Source organism: Heliangelus exortis, chromosome 12 (assembly GCF_036169615.1).
Source record: "Heliangelus exortis chromosome 12, bHelExo1.hap1, whole genome shotgun sequence".
Classification (NCBI taxonomy): Eukaryota; Metazoa; Chordata; class Aves; order Apodiformes; family Trochilidae; genus Heliangelus; species Heliangelus exortis.
The window spans coordinates 722,329-746,455 of record NC_092433.1 but is presented as its reverse complement, the minus strand read 5'-3'; the positions used below and the strand labels follow the sequence as shown (position 1 = coordinate 746,455).

The 24,127-nt window shown below is 44.0% G+C and overlaps 1 protein-coding gene and 1 long non-coding RNA gene across 5 annotated transcripts in view; one reads left to right on the top strand and one right to left on the bottom strand.

Annotated features, from left to right (window-relative positions):
• Nucleotides 1-1,595: 1,595 nt before the first annotated feature.
• LOC139801336 (uncharacterized) lies at nucleotides 1,596-23,417 on the bottom strand. Of its 2 annotated transcripts, XR_011728154.1 has the most exons (5): nucleotides 23,287-23,417; nucleotides 13,831-13,898; nucleotides 5,444-5,536; nucleotides 4,454-4,546; nucleotides 1,596-4,187 (listed from the first exon to the last, which is right to left on the bottom strand). It is a non-coding gene; the product is annotated as an uncharacterized lncRNA (long non-coding RNA). The 2 variants fall into 2 exon arrangements; XR_011728153.1 differs by lacking the exon at nucleotides 5,444-5,536.
• FAM120A (family with sequence similarity 120 member A) overlaps nucleotides 22,735-24,127 on the top strand; it is a 54,924-nt gene continuing 53,531 nt past the window's right edge. The window contains exon 1 of one of the 3 annotated variants that reach the window (XM_071755320.1): nucleotides 22,735-23,761. In XM_071755320.1, coding sequence (XP_071611421.1) covers nucleotides 23,288-23,761 — 474 coding nt within the window. In that variant the 5' untranslated portion in view covers nucleotides 22,735-23,287. The remainder of the gene's footprint in view (nucleotides 23,762-24,127) is intronic. The other 2 variants (XM_071755319.1, XM_071755318.1) reach the window with 2 other exon arrangements.

Below are 24,127 nucleotides of genomic sequence, written 5' to 3'. Positions count from 1 at the left end.
AAAGCTCATGGCTTGTCATCACCCTGCAACAAAAGTGCCATCCTGATGGCTCCCAACCAGCTGGCAGGGTTTGGATGACACAGTTTTAGGGTGCCCAACCTGATGCATCAGTCTTTAGGGTTTGCTGAGCCTACATTCTCCTACAAGTCTTGCTCCTTCAAGATCTGCACAGCTGAGCTTCAGTTTCATGTAAGGGATGCCCTTATTTCACAGACCAGGAATTCTGTGTTCACACCCATATAATTTAAGTAATGTAAATTTACTGACCAGATAAAGGAATGACAATCTATCAAGCTATTTAATTCCCATTTCCTATTACGAATTGTCTGCTCAGCTTGGCAAAACCAGCTCTGCTTAGGAGTGGTTTTATATTGGCTGGCAATGCAGTGACTTTGAAGGCAAAGGTGTTCTGTGAATCTGTAAAAAACTGCACCATTTCCACTTAAAAACCTCTTGGAAATCCCTTTATGAAATATTGTATATTTTATTCTTATAATATTGACCATAACAAATGCTACAAAAGGCCACAGCTTGATTTTGCAAAGCCCCAACCCTTTTGCCCTTTCCCACTAGAGTTGCTCTTTTATATTTGGTGTTTATATGAAAATGAAACTCATTATTCTTGAGTTTGGTAGCTTCCCATAAATCTGTTTCTTAAATTCTGCTTTTTCTTTTTCTCATATAATTTTCAGCAGTAAGAATAAGCCTTTTGGACCAATTAAACTGTTCACTATTTCTAGCAAAGGGATTCTTCTGTATTTTCTTTTGCGACTCCCTCTTCTTCTATTCCTTTATTTCAGTAGGAATTATACATGAATTGTCAAGAAACTGATGTCATTCCCCACCCCTCCTCTTTCCTCTGATGGATTTTTCAGAGTGGAGAAAAACTCTTATGGAGCCACCCACGTGCTTTGCCTTTCAGCTCTTACTTTAAGGGTTTAAATGACCCCCTTTATGGGGCAAAAAGCCCACCTGTGTACATGATGTGAGTATTGTGTGTGTGAAATTTCCAGGATAAGTAACCTTTTACCTTCCAGAAGTAAGTTATAGCACTCTCCTTGAGGCACCAGTGGGTATCTCATCAGGGAGATAACTGGACCATGGGATGAGCAACAGCAAAGAGGCAGAAACCATTGGCACAGTCCCATCCACCCCAGACAGACTCCACAGGGAAAAATGAGGAATGGGAAGGTGATGGGCTATAAAAGAGGAAGGCAAGGACAGTAAGTCTGCAGCACAGGAGGTGAGGACTTGGAGAATGAAAATACAGGACCTTAAACATCCCTGAGACCACAACCATCATGTCCTCCATGGTGTGAGGTGCAGAGCAAAGGGAAGGAAAACATTCCCTACCTCCAGCTGCTCAGGATGTGAAAAGCCAAAGGGGTCTCTGGAGAAAAGGCTACAAAATTAACCTACATTAACTCTAGATCTGGTGATGGTTAACCATGTTACACTGTGTGCTGTGTTTAATGAGCTGAAGCATCTGCTCATCCATGCTCCTCTAATTTTGAGGAGCCATAGTGGTTCAAGAGGAAGGTTGACCTGAGAGGAGGGATATTAGATAGAAAACTGTGGGGTCAAAGGCATGAAGATACATAGCTACAATTTATGGTAAAAATAGATGATTAGGAGATGGTAACAGAGTCTAAGAAGGTGGGTGGTAGGGAGTGTCTGGGTCTTGTTCTGTTTTAGAAAGAGTGCTATAAAAGGAAAAGAATGAAGATACCTGAATAAATCATACAAAAGGAGGAGAGCCCACTATGAAAAAGTCTGGGTGCAGCAGCATTGGAATGGACAAGTGCAGCTGGGGGAATGTGAGGAGAGACAGGGGGGACAGGACCTCTTCAAACCCAGTAAGGCTAAGAGTGGGTTGTTCAGAGGCCTCATGTCTTTCATTGTGCTCCAAGAACTTTTCCTGGATACTACTTTTCCAACTTGCTAGTTGTGTATGCAATTTTAATGATATTTTTAAGGTCAAAGCAAGCAACCAAATGAACAGCATCAGACTGCTTTAAGTCAAGCACATGAGTGCTGTGAATGATAAAACAAAGTGGAAGAGCATGAAAACGACAGATCATGATGATGGCAACAATTTGTGATGTCTGGATTATCACATGGGATGTCTGGGTACACCACAAAGCAGCTTTTCTATTCATTTATGTAAAGCCATCTGTTTTTTTTTCATGAATTTTCTGAAAATCTTGCCTCTGACTCAGCGACAGAGCTGACCTTTGTTGCCCAAGATATTCTTTCACTCAATAGGTTTGCTGCTGAAAAAGCCCACTCCTTCTCCCTCAGTGAAGCAAATACCATGATTAATGCTTTTCCAAGGTTAAAAGTTGGTAGGTTTTTTTTTAATTATATAGGCAAAAAGAAAGTGCTTCTCAGTATTACTAGAGTTGACTAAAATAAATTACCAGCTACTCAGCAGGCCAAAGGATGCTTGTGAGGAGCAGTCAATCAAATGGGTGATACAGTTGTAATATCACAGCAGTACCCATCACATGAAGTCATTAGGGCATTTCCATTCACAAAAAATCCTTCTTAGCATCATCTGGGGCATCAGAAGAGTACAGCTGATGCTAAATATTATGATCTGTTCCCCAGTTCTCAGATTTGCACGTTGCTGTAGCAAAACCTGATCTACTGAATTCCTAATAACGCAAAGCTTTTTTTCCAGAAAAAATGCATAATACATGGAGTATTAAGTATGATAATCAGAACTTCTGAGATTTAAAGACCGGGGAGGCTTCTTGCTTTAGATCCATATGATAAGGATGATTTATGTGATAGTGTCTGTGCCAGAAACTGGAGGCAAGGCCAGACATCACTGCTATTGACAGGACTACAAATCAAGGGTGACAAATCACGTTCGTGACTGGACTCAGACCATCAAACAGGAGGTAAAATCTGCAAAATTGAGAGATGCAATATTAGAGCAGAAATGCAGGTAGCTGGTTTTGATCAAATACTCGATTTTATATCAACAACTAATGTGTTGGTACCAGTGGAAATGATTTCCCATGCTCACTGGTGCATTGCAGAAAAGGCTCCAGTGATCAATCCACCACGAGACTGGTATTACCAATAACCACCAGCACCCCAAGCAGGTGCACAGAGGAAAGCACTAAAGCTCCCAGGAGAAGAACCAGTGGGGAAAGAAAACCTCATTTTCTGATTTCCACTTACAGCCTAAAATAACCTGTCTGCTGGGAGCAGCAGTTCTTTGGAAAAACAGTGATTATGAAGACTATGGGCTTATTTACTTTGTGCCAGTGTTGCAGCATACTATGTATACTCACAGGATATTTTTAGTCACAGATTCTGCCAGGCAGAAATGCAGTGGAGTTAATCACAAGTAGCAAATTAAACAAAAGAAAAAAAGCTGGTATAGGCTTGGGAGACCTGCTGCAGCTGAGCATTGTTACCCTTTCTAGGCAAAGTTTCCAAAATTGCATATGGGGAGGATAAAGGCAAAGGGCAGGCATGGTTTTTTTACCTGAATCAAACAATCTACATACATACCTGCAGTCATCAGACTGAAGCAGGCTGAGAAATCTGTCTATATATTAAGAGTATAGTCAGAATTACAGCTCTTCTGCAGAGAAAGTGCTGAGGTTGGTCCCCAACACATTAGCTGTCTTCTGATAAGTACTTTGCAGGTTGTGAATCACAGAATCATATTGGGTTGGAAAGGACCTTAGAGACCATCAAAATCCAACCCTCCTTCTAGTGGACACCTTCCCCTAGACCAGGCTGCACAAGGCTTCATCCAACCTGGCCTGAACACTTCCAGGGATGGGATGAGCTACTGTGTGCTCCAGCAACAGAGGTGGGGGATGCAGAAAGGGCTCCTGAAGCACACAGGGGCTGGCAGGATGTTCACCTGCAGTGGGCTGGCATTGCTGTCCAAAAGCATTTCAAGAGGTCATGAATATATTGGGAGGTTCCAGCATGGGAGGAAAGGTATAAAGGGCAGGAATTAAAGGTGGTTTCTGCACGACTCAGCTGGGTGCAGATATCCTCCCTTTGTATCCCAATGAAATAGCTCCTCAACATCATCTTCTGCAGCACATCCTTCCTTTGTTGAAAAGATTGATTCAAACGTTCTTGTAGAAATGCAATTTTTTTTCATTGTTGGCTTCAGTGGACATGGAGATGTATTGGTCCTGGTGGCTTTCTCTCTAAAAACATAGAAATAGTATAATTAAGTTATAATCAGTGGTTAGTGCTAAGTTATAACAAGCTAACTCAGCACAGTGTAGCTCAGCCAAGAACATACAATAAAATTACATCAATCAGCAATTATGGGAACCAACACATCCCTGTTCTAAATGAAAACTCTCCCTCCACTAGTTCAAAGTAGCTTCTAAAATCCTTCACTATGAATAAAATCTGTAGTAGTGCTGGATATCATTCACCCAGAGCCTGTGCTGTAATGCTTACTTACAGCATTAGCATGTTCAGGTTTTTGTGCAGCAAAGCAGCAGGGATCAAGTGGAACCACTTCACATCTTCTGTGCCTGTGAAATTTTGTGTGTGCCTGTGCAGGAATTAAACAGAGAATTAAGGACTGAGTCAAGAATACAGATGTAAGGAGTTAGGAGATGTGAGTGCTGAACTGACACCCAGCACATCCCAGGCATAAACAGATAACTCTGCCCCCATCCTGGCCAGGCCACCCAGAGCCACTTGCCCAGAAGGTGTCTGGCTACCTCCCAGAGAGTGGGGAAGAAAAGACAAAATGTGGTCTCAGGAGAGAGATGCCCAAAGTATGCTCTGCAGTCTTCTAAAGGAAAGTAAATCATTGCTTATTGTATTGCTGTGGACTGAAAGATGGGCTGGTGGAGATGCAGGTTACAACTCCACAACTCAAAGGCTGAAAAGATAAACTGAGTTTAAGACCAATTATGGGTCTCTTCTAGAAGGGCAAATCTTTTACTCTCTAATGGGAAGATGCAGACAGGATTATGATGACAATATCCTTCCACAGGCAGGTTTTGGTTTGTTTTGCTTTGTTTTTTTTCTGGCAAGAGACATCTTTCTTAATAAATAGCTGCTCTTTCTTGTGAGCTAGCCCTTGTCAGTGACCACAGTACTGCAGGAAGACAAAATAGATTCTATCTGCCCAAACAGCTCACAGACATTGACTGCCATTGGTTTTGTTAGTGGGTAAAAGGAAGAAAATGGTTTTTGAATTAGAAGTTGAACCCCTTCCAGAACTGCAATATAAAATACTGAATCAATCATTCTTCATACTCTTTACCTCCTACTCCACAAACTGCCATAAAAATTGGTTACTGCCACCTGAGCTGAGTTAATAATTTGCAGTGAATAATATTTATTAGAGGAATTTTTCCTCTCCTCGTTATTTGTCCATGAGTCTGATTTTCTTGATTATTTTTACATGTGCTGTAATAACTGTGCAAGTAATACTCACTGTAGGTCATTTGTGAGCAATTTCTTGTGAGAAGTCTTCAAACATTTCTCCTAATTCCATTTGTTCTACAGGAACATCATGTGGTGTCTGTTTCTGTGAACACAATATCAAAAGCTGCTTTTCAGTATTTTCTCTGAGAACATTCCCCCTTCTGAACTCAGAAAACTCACACAGAAAGCACATTCTATTGAAAATTACTTGAGACACAGGGATGCACATGCTTGCAGCTGACACGCATTGGTAATTTTCAAGCTGACCAGAAGGTAACTTTTCCAGCCCTAAAGAAAACATTATTTTACTCGCTTCACAACTTCAATCTGCTCCTCACCAGAGTGTTTGTCTCACCCCAATTCATTAAAATTTTTATTTCACAATATATCCCTGTGAGAAATGAGGCTTTCAACAGCATAGAAAGTGCTCAGGTTCCAAATTACAACTGAAATGATGCACAACTTCACCATTTAAAAACTACTTTGTTCCTAGAAATACTTGCAGGATTCTTCTGGTTATTGCTGCATCTTCATGAAAGATCTGACTGGATCAAAACACTGGGTTGGGATGAGCCCAACCCTGCCGGAGTGAGAGGAAAACCTCCTTTTCTCACTTACCTAGCTGGAGGAAACTGCCCTTCTACCATCTTTCCAGATAAAAGTAGAAGAGAAAGTTTGCACTGTTCAGAGGGTTTGGGACACTTTCTCACGTGTCCTCTTAAAAGGAAAAGTGTTGAATGACTTTGCAATACTGAAAAGGAGGAAAAAGTCAACTTGAACACCGGGTGCCATCATACCTCAGAGTGAGAATTTCAAATCCAATCCTTAAATGTTTGCTTTGAAGGCATTTATAAAATACAGGCCTGGGTTCTTCTTGCCATGCTGTGCAAGTTTTTTGCTGGTATTTTTGGCCATGTAAACAGTTGCTGCAACTGTCACCCAGGCACGTTGTGACATTAAGTATGGGAAATGGAATGAAAAAGTAATGAAATTTGTGGGTGATGATGTCTGTGATTGTAACTGGGACATGGATGAGCATCTTTGCTGCTGTCCCTTACAAAAGGTCCACTCCATAAAAATACTAAAACCTTGAAAAACAATTAAACCCCCAAATGTTCTGAACAGAAATACTGAAGAATGCAAGTCATAGACTTTATAGTCATTATACTTGTTCAAATATGAATTTTGCAAATAGAAGTTGTATTTTTGCTCTCAATCCAACTTCTGAAATAATTTTTAATTTTGTCAGTGCAAAAAAAGACTCAGTGCACCTTTTTTTTTGATGGGTCTTTGAGCAATCTGGTCTGGTGGAAGGTGTCCCTGCCTATGCAGGGGGGTTGGAACCAGATGATCTTTAAGATCTCTTCTGACCCAACCACTCTGTAATTCTATGATTCTTTGGTTGTATCACCTGAAATTTTAACTCTCAGTGCTCACAAATAACTTTTGGGATAATTTAATCTGCTTCATTTAGCCTGCTACAGAAATAATGTTTTTGGCTTTAAGCATCAAAGTTCCCGCAGCCCAACTTTCAAGCAGCAGTCTTGGTGTCTCTGCCCCAGCCCAGCTGCCAGGACTGGATACCCACACACTCCAGGAAGGCTCCTGCAGGAATCCTTGGCACCTTCCCACCCCCAGCATGGCTGATACAAACTGTGAGTGTGTCTCAGGATCACCCTCAGACATTCAAATGAGGGAATGATATTAATTGCAGCTTGGGTTTGGGGTAGTAACTGGAAATGAATGCAGTGCCATTCGTGCCCTGCACCCTCATGGCCTTCCTGAGCAAAAAGCTTTTTTAATGCTAAACCCATAAATCAAGTGCCTCAAGGCAAGAAAATTATTATGATGCTGAACAATAACAACTTACACTTAGAAAAGCTCCCAACTTTTTCTTCCACCCGGAGCAAAATACTCAGCTCTTAGATCATGTTCTTTTCTGCCAAAAGTAAATTTCTGCCTCTTGAGCAACAGCAAATAAATCCATGGTTCTGGTAGGTGACTTAGCCAGTGTAATGTTGTACCCATCCTTGAGCAAGGTCTGCTTTCTGCTTGGTGCAGGGAATACTGCATGGATCAGTTTATTTTAGAGAAGTGGCACAGGATTGATTCCTGCATCCAGGAATGTGTACAGTATTCCTATGCCTGCTGGGCGTGGATGGATCTCAAACATCACAGAATCTGTAAATTTAATTTGACTTATAGTTTATGCTGAATCCTGTAAAATGTGACAAACCTTTGTAATTTTCACAATTAGCTGGTATTTTTTCCCCAGTGCCTTTGTTATGTGACTTTGCTCTAAATCTCCATTAGGATCAGAATACCAAATACAAAGAAATGGTGATGGGTTAGAATCCAGTTTTTAAAAAATTTGTGGGAACGCAGAATCCATGTATGCATTTCTTTACCAGTAGTTATTACACAGCATTATGCAGGAGAGGGAAAAGTTGCCATACTAAAAAAAAATCCCAACCCAAGCCTGTCTTATTTTGAACCTGCATATTTGAGTCCATTTATATGACTGAAAGGGCAGCAGTCCAAAATATAAATAACTTGAGCTCAAAAAGGAAGGTTGCCACCTTGAATATCCAGAAACCACTGTTATCACTGAGGCAACAGCACTCTGTGTGGGGCCAGGTGTGGTTTTCTACCTGTGGCTCACTTCCACCCACAACAGAATGAAATACTTTGTTGATGCCCAGCTCAGGGTCCTCTGCTCCAGTGGAGCAAGTGATGTGAAATAACAGCAGATGAAGCAGGCTGTACAACATGTACTCTGATTCTGCAGAGCAGGTATAATCTCTGTAATTGTACCACAGCCACCCAGTAAACACCACGTACATACAGAGCAATTGCATGTTCCTGCAGCTTGCTGGTTAATTATGCATTGTTACCAACCAGTTCAAAGATAAATTATCATACCCCTTGCAGCACTGAGGGGCTTGCAAAGCTCCTGAGCTTTGTAACAATGGAATTTGTACTACTGAATGCTTGCTTTTGTGGATTTTCCATTGGAATGGGGAAGGGAAACAACCCACCTCTCATGCCTAGAGGCCTACACCTACAGTGAATATTCCCTACTGGGACAGCAGAAGTATGCTGGTACCAAATGGCACCTCTACTCATAAGGCAATCTGGACAAATTAACAAAAAAAAATAATTCCATTACTAAATCACTTGCCAAATCTCATTTACTAACTCTCCTAAGCAAAAGATGTATTTAAAATCACTGGCACGTGCATGCAATAGAACCAATCCTGCTTTCCTGACCCAACACTTCATCTGGCACAGGAGGACATGAGAGGAAAACCTCATTTCACTGATGGCAGTAGCAAAACTCCTATGGATTTTTTATGGCAGGGCTCTACCCAGACAGCTTACTTGTAAATGGATTACTGAAATATCTTATATTATGTCAGATACATATCACCATGTAAGGCCATTTCCATAGTCCATGCCAGCTCTTCTGTGAGCCACACTGCAGAATTTTAGCCTACAACTTGCAGTTTTTAATAGTTATTTTAATAGCATTCAATAAAATAAAATTAGCTGCTCTATAAACATTGCTATTCTCCAAAGGGAAGCTTCCCTTTGGATGATTTTGAAATGGTTTGGGCAGCTGTTTATACCAGCTTTTATCACCAAAGGCACATTGGATCAGAGGGGATGTTCCAGCTGATGGAGGAGGCTGTGGCTTCTCAGAGGGGCAGAGGAGGCCAAGGGGTGCTCCACTAGCAGGCTGCAAATGGTTGAACTGGAGCAGGAAAGAAGCTGGGTACTTCAAGGTCTTTTTGGTAGTGACTGATGGTATAGTAAAGGGCAATGGTCCCACATTACAGCCTGGGGGGTCAGACTGGAGCTGGGTTACTCAGGGTTACTCAGAGGTTACTCAGAGGTTACTCACCAGGGGACACCTGAGATTTGGCCAGTTAAAACCTCAGCAGGACTGATCCCACTGTTTGGGGCAGCGGAAGGTGGGAGCTGATCTTCACACCAATATTCTCTGATGGATCTCAGATTTAAGCCAGTGGTATAACCAAAGTCTTACCTAAATGGTGTTGAATACAACTAAATGAGAAGTTCGACCATTATTAAGTAGGAAGGAATAAAAATCTCCTCCACTGGGATGTTTTCTCATGCCAAACTCTTCAGCAACAAGGCCACACACTCCTAACACCTTCCCCTCCTGCTAATCCAACAGCAAACAGAGCAGCATCCCCTGATGTCCCTGGCATGGGGAAGGACAGGCTGCTGGAACCAGTGGCCCCATGGCAGATGGAGTGACATTTGCAATGGGGAAAAAAAACCACTCTCATGCTGCCAAAATATTATATTAAAAAGGGGCTTCCTCAGAAATATTCTGCCACAGGCACTGATACATGGAAATTCCCCATGTAAACATGACTCCTTCCAAAAAAACAAAGGATCATTCCACAGGCTTTCTGAGGACAAGGACCTCTCTGAACTGTTTTTTTTTTCTCTCTTTCAAAACCCTTCACTTCCAGACAGAAATTTTCAGCAGTGCCACACATGATGGATGCTGCTTGTGGTAACTGGGTTGGGAGAGAGCAGCAAGCAGGGCTGGTTTGGGGCAGGCTGTCCAGCACTCACTGCTGGGCTGGGCAATTGAACAGGGAATGGGTTCTTATGGGTTACTTTTTTTGCATAATGCATTTCCCTCTGTGAAATGCTTGTGTTCCATGGCAAGAAAACCACCAAGAATTTCCTAACCTTCCTTTATACCACCCATTATTTTGCATAGCTTTATAATGTATTTTGTTAATTTCCTTATAAAATAAAGTCTTCTATTCCTTACAGATTCCACAGATATGCAACATCAAAGCTCTTCAGTGAACTTTTTATTCCATTTATATGCCAGGTGAAGGCAGAGATGTTCTGGTAATCCTGAAAGCAATAAAGTTGCCCAGACAGTGCTATAAGTACTGATCACTGGGGAAACTGAGCCTCAAATAAACCCCTTGCTGGGCTGCCCCACTGCTTTGCCAAGGGCAGCAGGACCAGCACAATTTTTCCTTAAATAGAAAATATAAAAAGACAGCCACTGACCCTCTGCTGAGAGGGATCTGAGATTTAACTTCAAACTTTTTTATGCATCATGAAAAAAGCTGAATGATTCTATTTTCATCTGGAAGATTACTAGAGAGATAAATAGTCTTATACATTTTAGATGAGAGACTCTTCCCTAAGAACAGAGGTTGTCACAGTGTAGTGTCTCATGCAGAAGATGATCTTCTTTTCCCCAGGACTGTCAGCTGGGCCCAGTTCTCCACCAAGTACTTTTACAAGATTTTTTGTGCTAAACTAAGAGTTCTCCAACATGATGCTTCTGGGAATTTAGATTACTTTCCCTTTGTCAGTAGTGAGACTGAGAATTTGTGAAGGTAGAGTGCATCACAGTGATGTTATAATGATAGCTCTGATATATCAAAATATCACAGATCTGTGTTTTCAGACTCCAGCTTGAGACATACCTTTAGGAAGTCAGTTTCTGATGACATATTTGAGCAAACAATGCCTTATCTGCATGGTTTTTTCCTGTACCATCCTGATCTGGAAACTTGAATGCCCTAACCAGAAAGCTATGTTAATTTGCATGTTTTTAAGTCCAAAACATATTCCTCAAAACTATCAGCCTCACAAAGTTCTTGCTTGTTGAGAAACTGTTCCCTCTCTGTTAGAGGAAGCACATAACTTTTTTTTTATAAAAACAAGAATCCCTAACCAAGATAATCTTAGCCTCATGGGTATTATATATTTCTGTTTCCTAAAAATAAAAACCACTAAGTATATGAACTGGTACTGTAAACACAAATGCAAGTAAAAGAGTTCTACTGTTGCTGGACTCCTCCTCCCACTCCATCTCGGCAGTCATCAAAAACACTTATTCAGTATTAAGTTACAGTAAAGAATTCTTGACCCTGGTGTAATTGAGAGCAAAGATAAAGTCAAGTCAGTGGGGTTTGGTTCAGCCTGCAACATTTCAAAAAAAGCCTCTAAACTTGTTAGAATTGTAAAAAAGAAAGCATATAGAAAATATTTGTTAAAAATAAAAATAATGCAAGTCTATAGGAGCTTTTCCATAAGGTAATTTTTACTGAAACGCTGACAGGGGCCTCATTCTAAGTATATTAACAAATTCTGACCACTTCATGCCAAGTGCTTTGCACATTTCTCTAATTAAATTTCTCCAAGGAATCACATTAAATTAGCGTTTGCCAATACAAAAAGTACAATCTGAGAAGTCCTGGGAAAAATCCTAGCACACCTACAGTAACTAGTAAAATTCTCATTTATCTCTCTGGAGATTTTACTCTTTAGGTCTTTCCTATAGCTGGAAAATAATAAAAAAAAATATCTCCTGTTAACCTATGTATGGATTTATTAGGTACACTGCTCTAAAAAACTTAAATCTTAGTAAGGTCCATGCCACCATTTACCACTCCAGTTCCTAGATAACATGAAGTGTTAGTTCAGTGTTCAATGTTTCAAGTATGTTTGCGATTGCTGGAATACACAACAGATGCCAGTTTAGATAAGCTCCTAGCCTGTGGATGGGAGCAGGCATTTGCTCACATAATCTGCAGTTGTACTTCATAGTTTGTGTGCAGAATTGCCTGTGCTGAGCTCTGGGAGAAACGTGAACCACGAGCATTTAGGGATTCTCTCAACTGTGCAGTGATTTATTCTGTAATAAGTTATGGGCGATTAGGACATGGAAGTGGCATAAAAATTATAAAAAGATTTTAAATGCTCTTTATGATGATTAATGTAAGACCAGACATAACAATTTACCTTTATTTAATTATGGAATCATTTTCATTTGTGTGAAACACCTTGAATTGGGCTACACCTAAGTGAGTTCTGTCATTCTTCCACAGGTTTTGCAGCAGCTTTCTCTTCCATAACTCAGCTGTGTAGGGCTGTGGGGTTTGATTTTTCAGTTATTGTGCAAAAAACCCAACAAAACGTAAATCAGGGCTCCTCTAGGACTGGTCTCAAATGGAAAGAGCAGGTGCAGTTTGAGACAGCACCACTCCTGTCACTGCTGTGCAGGACATTATCTCCTTGCAGTTGCAGAAATGGTAGGGGTGGTCTGAGTGCAGCTCATCCACTTCACTGCAAAGTTACTTTCCCAATTGATTTTTTTTTTCAAGTTACTTAGGTGTTACCTAGTTACCAGCTAATCACAGCCTGGTAACCATTTAAAAAATATGGATTTCTATTTACAGCAACCTAAGTGATCCCAAAGAAATCAGTCTGGTGACACATAAGCTGTCCAACTGTAAAATTGGATGAGACTCCGCACAAAATGTATTTGAAGTGTTCAGATGAAAACTGAAGTATAAATTGAATTATGATCAGTCTTGACAACATTAATCCAATTTCAAATATGCTGAACTGGTTTAAAAATAAAACCTCAGATTCCCTTCAGCTGCAGCTCAGTCCTGAAGCTATTTCAGCCTGCGTTGCCTATCCCATGCCTGATTTTCTGATCTGGTTGTAGGATTACTATTAATAGACCAGAAGTGGGGTAAAAAAAAAGGAAAAGAAAAAAAAATGTGAGATTACCTAATTCTGAAAACACCCTTGTTTATTTGCTTGCTTTTGTTGTAGAGAAGCATTGTCAGAAGTTTAGTTTTCTGGTGGGGTTAACTCTGGACCATCCATCCCTCCCCACCTCCCCTCTCCCCGATGCTCCATGGGGTTGCTAAGCGACACGTTCTTCTCTTCTGTACTTTAGGAGAGAGGAACAGATCAAAGACACCCACAGTCCTGAATTATTTTATAAACGAATTTAAAGAGACACTCTCCCAGGCTGGATTATATAGGGGAAGAGCAAAAGTTGCTCTAGATACTGAGAGTATTTGGAGAATTAAACTGACGTCTTCTAGAAAATAAAAATGCTCTCATTACGGAGAACTATGTAATATTTACCTTTTTTTTTTTTTTTTTTTTTTTCTGTCCAGAACTAGACTAAGAATTTATGCTACTTAATGTTTCTAGTTTCAAGGCGGTCAAGAAACTGAACATAGGCCAAGCTACATGTTTGTATGACTTTCAAAAGTAAGGCTTTCTGTCATCAAGTGACAAGCTTGCTAGTTTTTTAACTCTTTTCATCTCCTGCGAGAGAGCTGTCATTCTTAAAAAAATATTTCCTTCTCTAACTTTTAAATTGTTTCCTGACTTACAGTAAACGCAAGAAAATCACAGGGTAGATTTCAAGTGATAGATCTTTAAAAGAATAAATCAAGATAAGAAAGTCATCTGTGTAAGTGAGGCAAAACCCCTAAGAAACCAGTATCTCAGACCTTTCTGAAAAGCATGAAAATCAAATGAACACTATGAGAATAGATAAGTTTAAACATTATTTCTTACCAGAGCAGCATTTATCTGGCCTCAGCTCAGGTCTGCTATTCTGTACACACTGTTACAGCAAGCATTGCCTGAAACAGAAAAGGGAGGAATTATTTGCCCTTGGGTCTACACAGTTTCAAACACATCGTAAAAGGAAAAAACCAAACCAGCACCTAGGAACAAAGTGCAAGAATTTTCAGGACTTTCATTTCCAAAAACACCATTTCTGCACAGCCTGTAGGAAAAGGAGAGCAACACAAATCACACACCCAAAGCAGTACCCAAGAAAGCAACACAGCTTGTTTACATGGAAAACAAAACTCCCAGGTCAAAGGGCTGGAAAAAAGAAAAAAAAAAAGCATCTTGAAAACTGCATGCATAATTAATTCTTCCCATTTGCAAATATCATTGGTTTTTAAGCAGCCACCTTATCTTCATAACCAAACGTCTCCTTTCAACAAGTTTCAGGGGCTCATTCACACAAACAGGTGCTCATGCAAATACAGGCACAAAATTGCTGGCTTCAGGTGTAAAGTGTGCATGGATGAGACAGAGCTATCTCCTTCTCTTGTCCTGTGCCAGCAATCCCATGGGAAATTGAGAGTAGATTAGGAAAACCTAATACATGTTAGTACTGTAAAGGGATTAATCTCACATAAACCTCACAAAACCAAAAATAATATTAGCATTAGTATCTATTTATGTGCATTTTATTTTCCAATGAGGAAACAGTCGTCCTTTTTATTTCCCTGCAGTAGTGGAAGTCTCTTCAAAATACTACTTGCTTAGATTTGGCATTTAAAATCCACTGTGCTACAGATAACCCATCATAAAAGCGTGTATTTTACAAAAAGGACTTAGCCAGCTTTTCCATTTCATTACCAGGTATCTATTTCACAGGCAAGATGTGTACTTTACCCTCACTGATAGAGTGTTTTATGTATAAACATCTTGACCACCACCACGCTGTCAGTGGGTAGCAGATTCGGTGTGTTTTGGCTGAATTTCTGAAGGGGACAACTGCGATTTGCACTCTAAATATTTTTTCTGGAGAATGGGTTCCTCAGCAGACTATGGGCATCTTGTACAAAATACAAGTAAAGATTCAGAGAGGAATTTAATGCTTCTGGCAGGTACCAAGACCCCAGTGACCTGCAGCAGGAGTGGGGCTGGCACGGGACCTCAGCACAGCACTGGGGTCCCCTCTGCTCTCCTGCACGGCTGCAAACACCCCAAAAAAGTAACGCAGTAATGGTCCCTTTGGACAGGGGGATTCCCAGCATCTGACCTTGTGGCCACTTCCCTGACCACGCTTCATGCAGGGGTTCAGTTCACTCAAGGTAACATTTTCCAAAGAGGGGGAGTCCTAAGCACTTCAGTTAGTTCTTATTACCAGGGTATTTTCTTAATGTTGTAGAATTTTGCTCAAGGAGTTTTGAATCTCTGCCCCTCTTTACTGATCCCCAGAATGCTGCAAAAGCATCTGGTGCAGCTGGATGACAGATGTGAGCAGCCAGGGCCAAGGTTTGGGTCTGCAGACAGGAGATGATGCTTCAGGAGGGCTCTGGAGGTCACTGATAACACCAATAATGTTACTTCAAATTTCTAAATGCTTTGTCTGTTAAAGCACTGCACAGGTAATTACTGACCTGGATGTTTCTGAACCCATCAGACCTATCCCTGGAATTGTCATTCATAGGCAATGAGCAGCCCTTTGAACTGAGGGCTGCAGTTCAGGACAGGGTCCTGGTGGCTCCTGGGCCACTGCAGACAGCAGGAGGGTTGTGTCTGCTCTCCCTCCCCTCCGACCACCCCAGCCCAAGGAGCACAGCATCCCAGGGCAGGCCTGCAGAGCCATTATGTGGCTGGAAAGGCAAAGGCACAAAGTGTCCCTTGTGTCCAGCCCACTGCCTTGAAAAAGCCTGGATTTTGAGGATCTCATTTCAGCCTGTGAGCAGATTCGAGCACGGCCCCACCACTTCATACTTTGCAATTCAAATCAATTTTTTTTTTCCCCACTTGGAGCACAGCTCTCTGTGGTAAAAGTTGTAGGGATGAAATAAGGGCATTACATAGTAAGGCAATTAACTGAGCTGTCTCCATCTATGGATGACATGCTGGCAGACCATGCTGGCATGTGTTTGGGTAACAACATTAAGAATTTAGTTACTGTAGCAGACTGAAAGTGCAGGACTGGCTTGGCTGGTGTCTCCAAACCTGGCATCCATATCTCACATTTAGGTAGTTAAATCTGTCACTTTAGATACTTTCGTTCATTGCATAAATGCCAAAAAAAAAAAAAAAAAAAAAAAAAAAAAAAAAAAAAAAAAAAGGCAAAACTGCTGGAAATGTAAATAACTGCTCTTCTGAAATGGATGCAGTTAATATATTTTTAGCTCTTCTGTAGTCTTCCAATGATACCACTTGCAAATGAATCATATTTCTTGTAGTATTTAGCTATACTAATGTATTAGTATCTGTAATTCTGTTGATGCTTCTGCATGAAGTGCTGCAGAATATACTTTAAATACTGGGGGTTTGTGTGTTTCACACAACTACTCATTAATGCCAAGGGAACAGCATGCTACTGTTCCAGACTTTTGAAGAACCAGCACTATTGCTCTCCACCAGCTCCTGCTGCCTGCTTCATAACACCTTTAGTAGTTAGGATTTTACTTCAAAATTCAAATTTTGAGCTAATTTTTTTTTTTTTATAATATAATTCAAGACAGCATAATGGACCTGATGTAATCTGCATAGTGTGTGCCACAGCTAAGTATCCACTGCTGTGAAAGCACTGCTTGTTCTCTGAAAGGAGGAATTCTTTCAGACAGCATCACTTGCCCCCTCCTCTCTGAGGCTTTTCTCATACATCCAGAGGACTGGCTGCCAGACACTTTCTTGCACTAAAAGTTTGCTGGAGCAATTATTGACATTTACCTGCAGTTTATACAGGGCCTAGCACCTAATGGGTTAGCAGGCAAAAAATTCCAACCATTTTAATACTCCAAACTTCCATGTTTGGGTGTATCCATGGCTCTAGTAAAGCCCGATGCCTTCTTTTTAATCATCTTTTCTTTGGATTGGCCCCCTACATCTTGCTTCATCTTAACGTGCTTACAGCAGGCTTTTGGAGAAGTTCTTTTCTCTTCTCTGCCATCCACAGAGCAAGTGGATATGTCCCAGCTTTCAGATATGTCCCAGCTACAAAGGATGTCACTGTTGGCCTGGTGTGTTTTACTAGAATTTGAATGGCCTAAAGAAATTATGTGGAAAGCAGCAGATACCTTAGGAAAAGAGGGAAAGAGGAAAAAAATAGGCTTGATGGATATTAATGGGTCAATTGGCCCAAGGAAATAGAAAAAAGTGCAACTCAGAAGTGGTTGCCAACACGCAATCCTGTAATACACTCCCAGGAAGATAACACAGCTTCTTATGATCCCATTTTTGTGTGTTCTGCCTTGACTCCCTCTCTCTGCATTCTCTCCTCTACACAAGAAGTGTAAATTGTTGCCCAGTGCATTCATTCACTTCTGAAACCTGCTTTTTTTCAAAACACAAAATAGGTATTGTCTCAGGAGGGACAAGAGACCCAGGGCCTAGAAAATGTGATGCAGGGATAGACGTAGCCACAGCTCTTAGAAGAGCTGCTCCAGGGAAGCCACCAGGGTTTTGGATAGGTAACTGTTAACAAGAATAAAATAATAGTCTGATTGCTGGGTAAGGGAGAACACATCAAAACACAGCCAGCAACCATACAAGAAGCAAAGTGAAATTCCCAAATATTATGAAGATACTTTGTTCCAGCATTGGTGTCTTCGCTGGGCTTCTGCCCCTGTGCCAGCCATGTGGTTTGGTCTCCTCTTCATGGGAAGCTATCAGGGCCAGCCTACAGAAAATACTCTGAAGATGCAAGAACTCAGGAGGATTTAGCAGTTTTAGGAAAGACTTCCAGTTCTTGAATAACTTACTGCAGTTAGTGAAGGGCCAGAAATGTGAGAAACATCTCTGAAGAATTAATCGAGTCTTGGTAGTAAAGGTGGTTGGACGAAATGAACCAACCACAAAGTGGCTTTTGACTAAGAATGAAAAATGTCATGAGGAAGAACATGCTTTGGATAAATCTGTATTTTGTTAAGGTAAATAAACGTAAATAAATAAGGTAAATATATGAGGTAAATAAAAAAGCAAGTGCCAGTACAAGGGAGGAATTAAAAGAAAGACTTCTTCCTGTATGGCCACCACCAGTGTGTATTTGCATAGCCCAAGGAGAGCAGACTTCCTGAGTGCCAGAATAGCACCCTCTCTATCTAGCCGGGCAAAGAAGAAGTAGGATTTACTGTCAACTCTCCCAAAACATTAGGCCAGCTGGTAAGGGAGAATGAAAAACCAAACCATCACTGGAGTGCAGTTTCTCACGTGTCTCTTCCTCTGCATGGCTGCTGCAAGAACAGGCCTGAAAAACAAAGGAAGATGCTGCAAAGCCATCAGTCACCAAAGTTCACAGCTACCAGTGAGAAAGTGCAAATATTTCAGGAACAGCGTGGCCAGCAGGTCCAGGGAAGGGATTCTGCCCCTGTGCTCAGCCCTGGGGAGGCCACAGCTTGAGTCCTGTGTCCAGTTCTGGGCCCCTCAGCTCAGGAAGGAGATTGAGGTGCTGGAGCAGGTCCAGAGAAGAGCAAGGAGGCTGGGAAGGGATCCAGCACAAGTCCTGTGAGGAAGGGCTGAGGGAGCTGGGGGTGTTGAGGCTGGAGAAGAGGAGGCTCAGGGGAGACCTCATCACTCTCTACAACTCCCTGAAAGGAGGTTGGAGCGGGGGGGGGGGTCAGGCAGATATCAGTGGGACAAGAGGGCACAGACTAAAGAATTTTTTCCTAATATCCAACCTAAACCTCCCCTGGCAGAGCCTCAGCTGAGGCTCTGCCAGGGGAGGTTTAGGTTGGATATTAGGAAAGGATTCTTTGCAGAGAGGGTGATCAGCCATTGGAATGGGCTGCCCAGGGAAGGGGTGGATTCTCCATCCCTGGAGATATTTCAAAAGAGCCTGGATGTGGCACTCAGTGCCATGGGCTGGGAACCACAGGGGGAGTGGATCAAGGGTTGGACTTGATGAGCTCTGAGGTCCCTTCCAACCCAGCCAATTCTAGGATTCTATGATTCTGTGATATTCTCTCAAGCACCATCTGTCCTGCAGCAAAGCCAAGTGGATATGTAAGCAGCCAGGAGAAAAGGCCTGAAAGCAGGAAAAGCCTCCAGCTGTACTGATCAGCTATCAGTGCTACTGGTTTCTCACAATTTAAAGTTACAGTGGAAGTTGAATGTTAAGTTGAGATGTGAAGAGTAGAGGAATGCTTGATGGGTGAGAGCAGATCAGCTGAAACCAAGGATTTCAGCAAAGCTGTCCTTGCAAAGAGAAAATTTTACAGACAAAACCATGAGAACTGGTATTACCCACTTGTTGCTGGAAGAGCAATAATCCTTCTTGCAGACTAAGAAAAAATTTAACTGTTAGCAACACAGCTACTGAAGCTCACCTGTGTGTTTCTGCAGCCTTATGACTTACAGAAAGCTGAAAAAGAAAGAAGTTCCAGTAATAGACTGAAACTCCTGAGCTGAGAGTGATGGAGAGACTGGTAAGTGTTTAAATGGCTCAGATATGTGTCTTCCATATAGACATTTATCTGTCCTAATGGAAGATATTCCATCATAGGTATCAGATATTTGAAAAAAGTTATTGTGTGATAAAACAAGGTGGTGTTTGTAGATACTTTGGAATGCTACAGAGAAGCACCTGAACACAGAAATTTTTAGATGCATAAATTTTGTATGATTGTATAGAGCTTAATTGCACCAAGCTCAGTTACAAGAAGGGGATGTCTCACAATACAAAAGTAGAGCATGACTACAGTGAGTGACAAATTCTGTCCCAGGTTTTTTTTGTTTTTTTTTTTAATGAACATAACTATTTTAAAGTTGCAGGCATAACTATAACTTTAAAAAACAAAAAAACCCAGAAACATGTACATTCTGAGGATGAAGTTAAGTCAACCTCTTTGGAACTGTCCTGGTAAAATTTTGGTTTTCTATAACACACACGAAGATTCTGTAAGCAGAATATTTAATAAGTAGATATGGAAGCAATATACCATGAGAAACAAGGGTCATTTTTATTGCTATTTACCCCTACTACAGCCAAATGCTCCAGATGGCAGGGAAGGAAGACAGGGCAGCTGATAGTTGCAGCTACCAGCAGGATGTTAACATTTGTTGGATGTTTATTTGCAAATGTCTGCACTTAAATTTAATACCAAAATAATGAGACATATTTCACTTTGAGCACTGAAGTAACAGCACAGAAAAGCCAAAGCAGTGACCACTGGCAGACCCAGCAGTAAGGATGGGGGGCTCACAGTTTTCTTCCTGCAGCAGCAAGAACTGGGAAGCTCTGGGGCAGCAGCTCCACAGTGAGACACACCAGACTGAGAAAGGAGGAGATTATTAAGGGAAATCATGTAAAACCAGTGCTGCCCATGGATAAAATGTACCTATCAAGGTTACCATGGATAGCTTATTCCACAGCCTACATCCATATTCATCCCACAGTGGGACTGAGTTTCACTAACAGAGGAATCTAGACTAAAATTTTAACATTCATCTCCATGTTCTTGCCCTGACATGGTTATTCATTAGGAGTTCTTCCTAATGACTGTTCAGTTCCTTCCTTCTAGGGAGCCACTCCTAATTCTTTTCTATTCAAACTGGATAATGAGTCACTGACTTTAATATTACTCTTTATTAACCCTTCCCTTACACTGCCAGCATCTGGTAGCAGTGAAACGTGTTGTGCCTTCGTGCTGAGAAAGAAAGCTCTTTGATGCCTTTTTCTCCATTGTGCCATTTTCCTTAATGCAGACAAACAAATCACTCCTGCAGGTGTTCTACCCATTGACAAAAAAAAATAAACCCTTCTTGGTCTTCGCTGAATTCCTCTTTAACTCTTAGTCTACTTGCTTTCCATTATAAATTTGCTTTCAATAAACACTTCTGTTGCCTTCTTGTCTGGCCAAAGCTTTAGTTCCAGCAAAACAGTTATTTGTGTCAACATAAATTCGTGAAGCACCCGGATTCCAGTTGTTTTTCCTCTCCTCTTTCAGAGGGGGAGTGTTGGGTTTGCAGATGGCTGTGTGAGCCCCACAGTGCTTAGGTCTGTTGCCCCTACCTAACTCCATGGGAAGTGTCAGGATGTTACAGGTTTCTGGTAGCAGATGCTTTTGACTATTTTTCCTTCTTAAACAACACAACAAAAACCAACTTAGGAGATATTTTATTTATACCTGATTGGTCATTCCTAAGACTACTAAGCCTGACCATCCTCTGAGAGAATAAATCACTCAACTATTGAATTCTTCTTCAATCAGCTATTGCTCACTTTTTAAGACTAATTAGAGTATGGCCTGTCCTATTTTTGATCAAATGTTGCATTCTGTGTGGTTAGAGCACTTAGCACATATGGGTATGTCCAATCAGCTGCTTTTTATGCACTTCTATATGGTGGCACTGGTAATCAAATTTTGGTATTTCTTGAGATACTGGAATTCTGAAATTCTTGCTCCTTGACCCTCTTTCCTTGTATGAGCACTGCTGGTCTGCCACCACATTTGGTGTGTGTAATTTGAAAATTGTTCTACAGTGTTTTATTACCTTTGTACATGCTTATTCTTAAAAAAAAAAAATCTAAGAAGTCCAAGGGAAAAGCAGATCTGCCTATTTACTTAGCAAACCATACTCTCAACTTATAATAAGAACAGATTTCTAGGAAAAATGTATATTTCTCACTATTTCCATAGCTTTTCCACTATTTTTTAATTCACTGTCCTTATGCTGTACCAGACAGTCTTGGATGCAAGCATCCCCCAAGCAGCCTCACCACTCCCTAAGGAACAGCCATTCCCAAACACAGTGTTTACTGTAGGTGCCAATCCAGCCTGACAAAAACATTCATTAACAGTACTTTTTTTCCAGAGAAATAAAATATTAATGTCAATATTCAGTATGTGCAGTTTGACATTTTCTCAGCCTCTGCACAGCAGAGCTGCTCAGGCGCTGCCTTATTACTCCAGTAGTAACTATGCAACTTCTGAAGATCAGGGACAGTCCTAAGCTTGGCCTTTAACAATAATTAAACACAGCTGAAACTGGAAAAGTTATCCCCTCCCTGCCTGTGCAGAAACGAGCCGGGTTTTCCCCCAATATTTCATACTTGTGGTCTGTAGCCAGTCCCGGCAGGCAGCGGGGAAACCTGCGGCTGGCAGGCCCCGGGGTGCAAAGGCCACCGGGATCACCTGCGAGTTTTACCGGCAGCACTAAATACCCGGTTGCGGGCGAGGCGAGGCGAGGCCAGCCTGTAATTATTATTTGCAAATAACGGCGGTACCGGCTGCTCCTGCCGGGCGGGGCTGGGCGGGCAGAGTCACTCAGAGCGCCGCGGACACCCCGAGCCCGGGGCGGCGTGGCCGGAGGGCTGGGCCGGGCCGGGCCCGGCCGCTCCGGGCAGCTCCAGCGGTACCGGGCAGCGCTGCCGACCGGGCTCCGGCAAGGCGGAGACCCCCGAGGCAACAGGTGCCCCGGGACACCGCTCCCCGGGAGGCGGTCCCGCTGGCCCGTCCCGGGCTGAGGCGATCGCCGCCGACCGGGAACTTGTGGCGTGGCCCGGCCCGGCAGCAACGAGATGGGAAGCGAGGCAGCAGCTGAGATGGCGGCGAGGATCCCCAGGCGGGCCGGGATGGCGAGGCACGGGCTGATCGGGGCCCGCCGACCCCCGCTCACCGCCCCCCGCCACACCCCCGCCCCCGAGCCCCCTCCCCTTCCCCGCCACCCGCTTCCGCCCGCGCTCCCGCGCATGCCTGGGTTATGCAACGGCGGCGGCGTGCGGGCAGCGCGGGCTCCGCCGCCCCAGAGCCGCAGGGCAGGGCAGGGCAGGGCTGCGCCCGGGGCTGTGAGGGCGGCAGGGACCGGGCCGGCGGCGCCGCGCTTGGGCGCGCTCCCCGCTCGGGCGGCCGTGTGCGCGCCCCGCGCTGCCTGTGAGTGGCAGCGGCGGCCGCCGCCAAGTCCCGCCTGTTCCGCTCTCCCTGCCGCAGGCGGCGGCGGCGGCGGGTTGGCTTCCTGCGCACTGTGCCGCTCCCCCTCCCCCCGGCAGTCGGAGCCGCAGCGGCAGCAGCCCGGATCCCCGAGCCATGGCTCTGTGAGAGCAGCACATGGCGGCCGCAGCAGCCATGAGCCCCCCACTAATCCATACAACTCCCCCCTGAACGGCCACCGACGGCAGCCAGCGCTCCCACCCGGCTCCACCGCTCCCACCGCCCACCCGCAACTCCAGCCGCCGCCGCGCCGCCCGGCCCGAGCCCAGACCCCGCCGCTGCCGCCGCCGCCGCCGCCGGGCCCCCGCTCGCCCGCCCGCCGCCGCCACCCGGTCCTCACCATGGGAGTGCAGGGTTTCCAGGACTACATCGAGAAGCACTGCCCCAGCGCTGTGGTGCCCGTCGAGCTGCAGAAGCTGGCGCGGGGCAGCCTCGTGGGTGGGGGCCGCCAGCGGCCCCCCCAGACCCCGCTGCGCCTCCTCATCGACGCCGACAACTGCCTGCACCGGCTCTACGGCGGTTTCTACACGGACTGGGTGAGCGGCGGGCAGTGGAACCACATGCTGGGCTACCTGGCGGCCCTGGCCAAGGCCTGCTTCAACGGCAACATCGAGCTCTTCGTCTTCTTCAACGGCGCCCTGGAGAAGGCCCGGCTGCACGAGTGGGTGAAGCGCCAGGGCAACGAGCGCCAGACGGCGCAGCAAATCGTCAGCCACGTCCAGAACAAGGGCACCCCGCCGCCCAAGGTCTGGTTCCTCCCGCCCGTCTGCATGGCGCACTGCATCCGCCTGGCCCTCATCCGCTTCCACATCAAGGTGAGGAGGAGACGGGCCTCCCGCCCGCCCGCCTGCCCGCCCGCCCGGCCCGCGGCGCCCCGGCCCTCCCCGCCGCCCCCTCCTCGCCGCTCTCCGCCGCCGCCGCCGCTCTAAGATGGCAGCGGGGGCTGCCCTGGGCCTTGCCAGTGCCCGGCCCGGCGGAGGAGGGAGGAGGGGGGGGGAAGCACCCTGCCTCTCCCCTCAGCGCCTCAAAATGTCGTCGAGGCCCGCGGGGGCGGCCCAAGTTTCGGCGGCCTCAATCCCTGGGGGATTTTGCTATTTATATGGCGCTGCCGGTCGTCCCGGCACCCCGCCGAGGCCTGCGCGGGGCGTCGGGGCAGCCGGCAGTGCCAGAGCCTCCCGGAT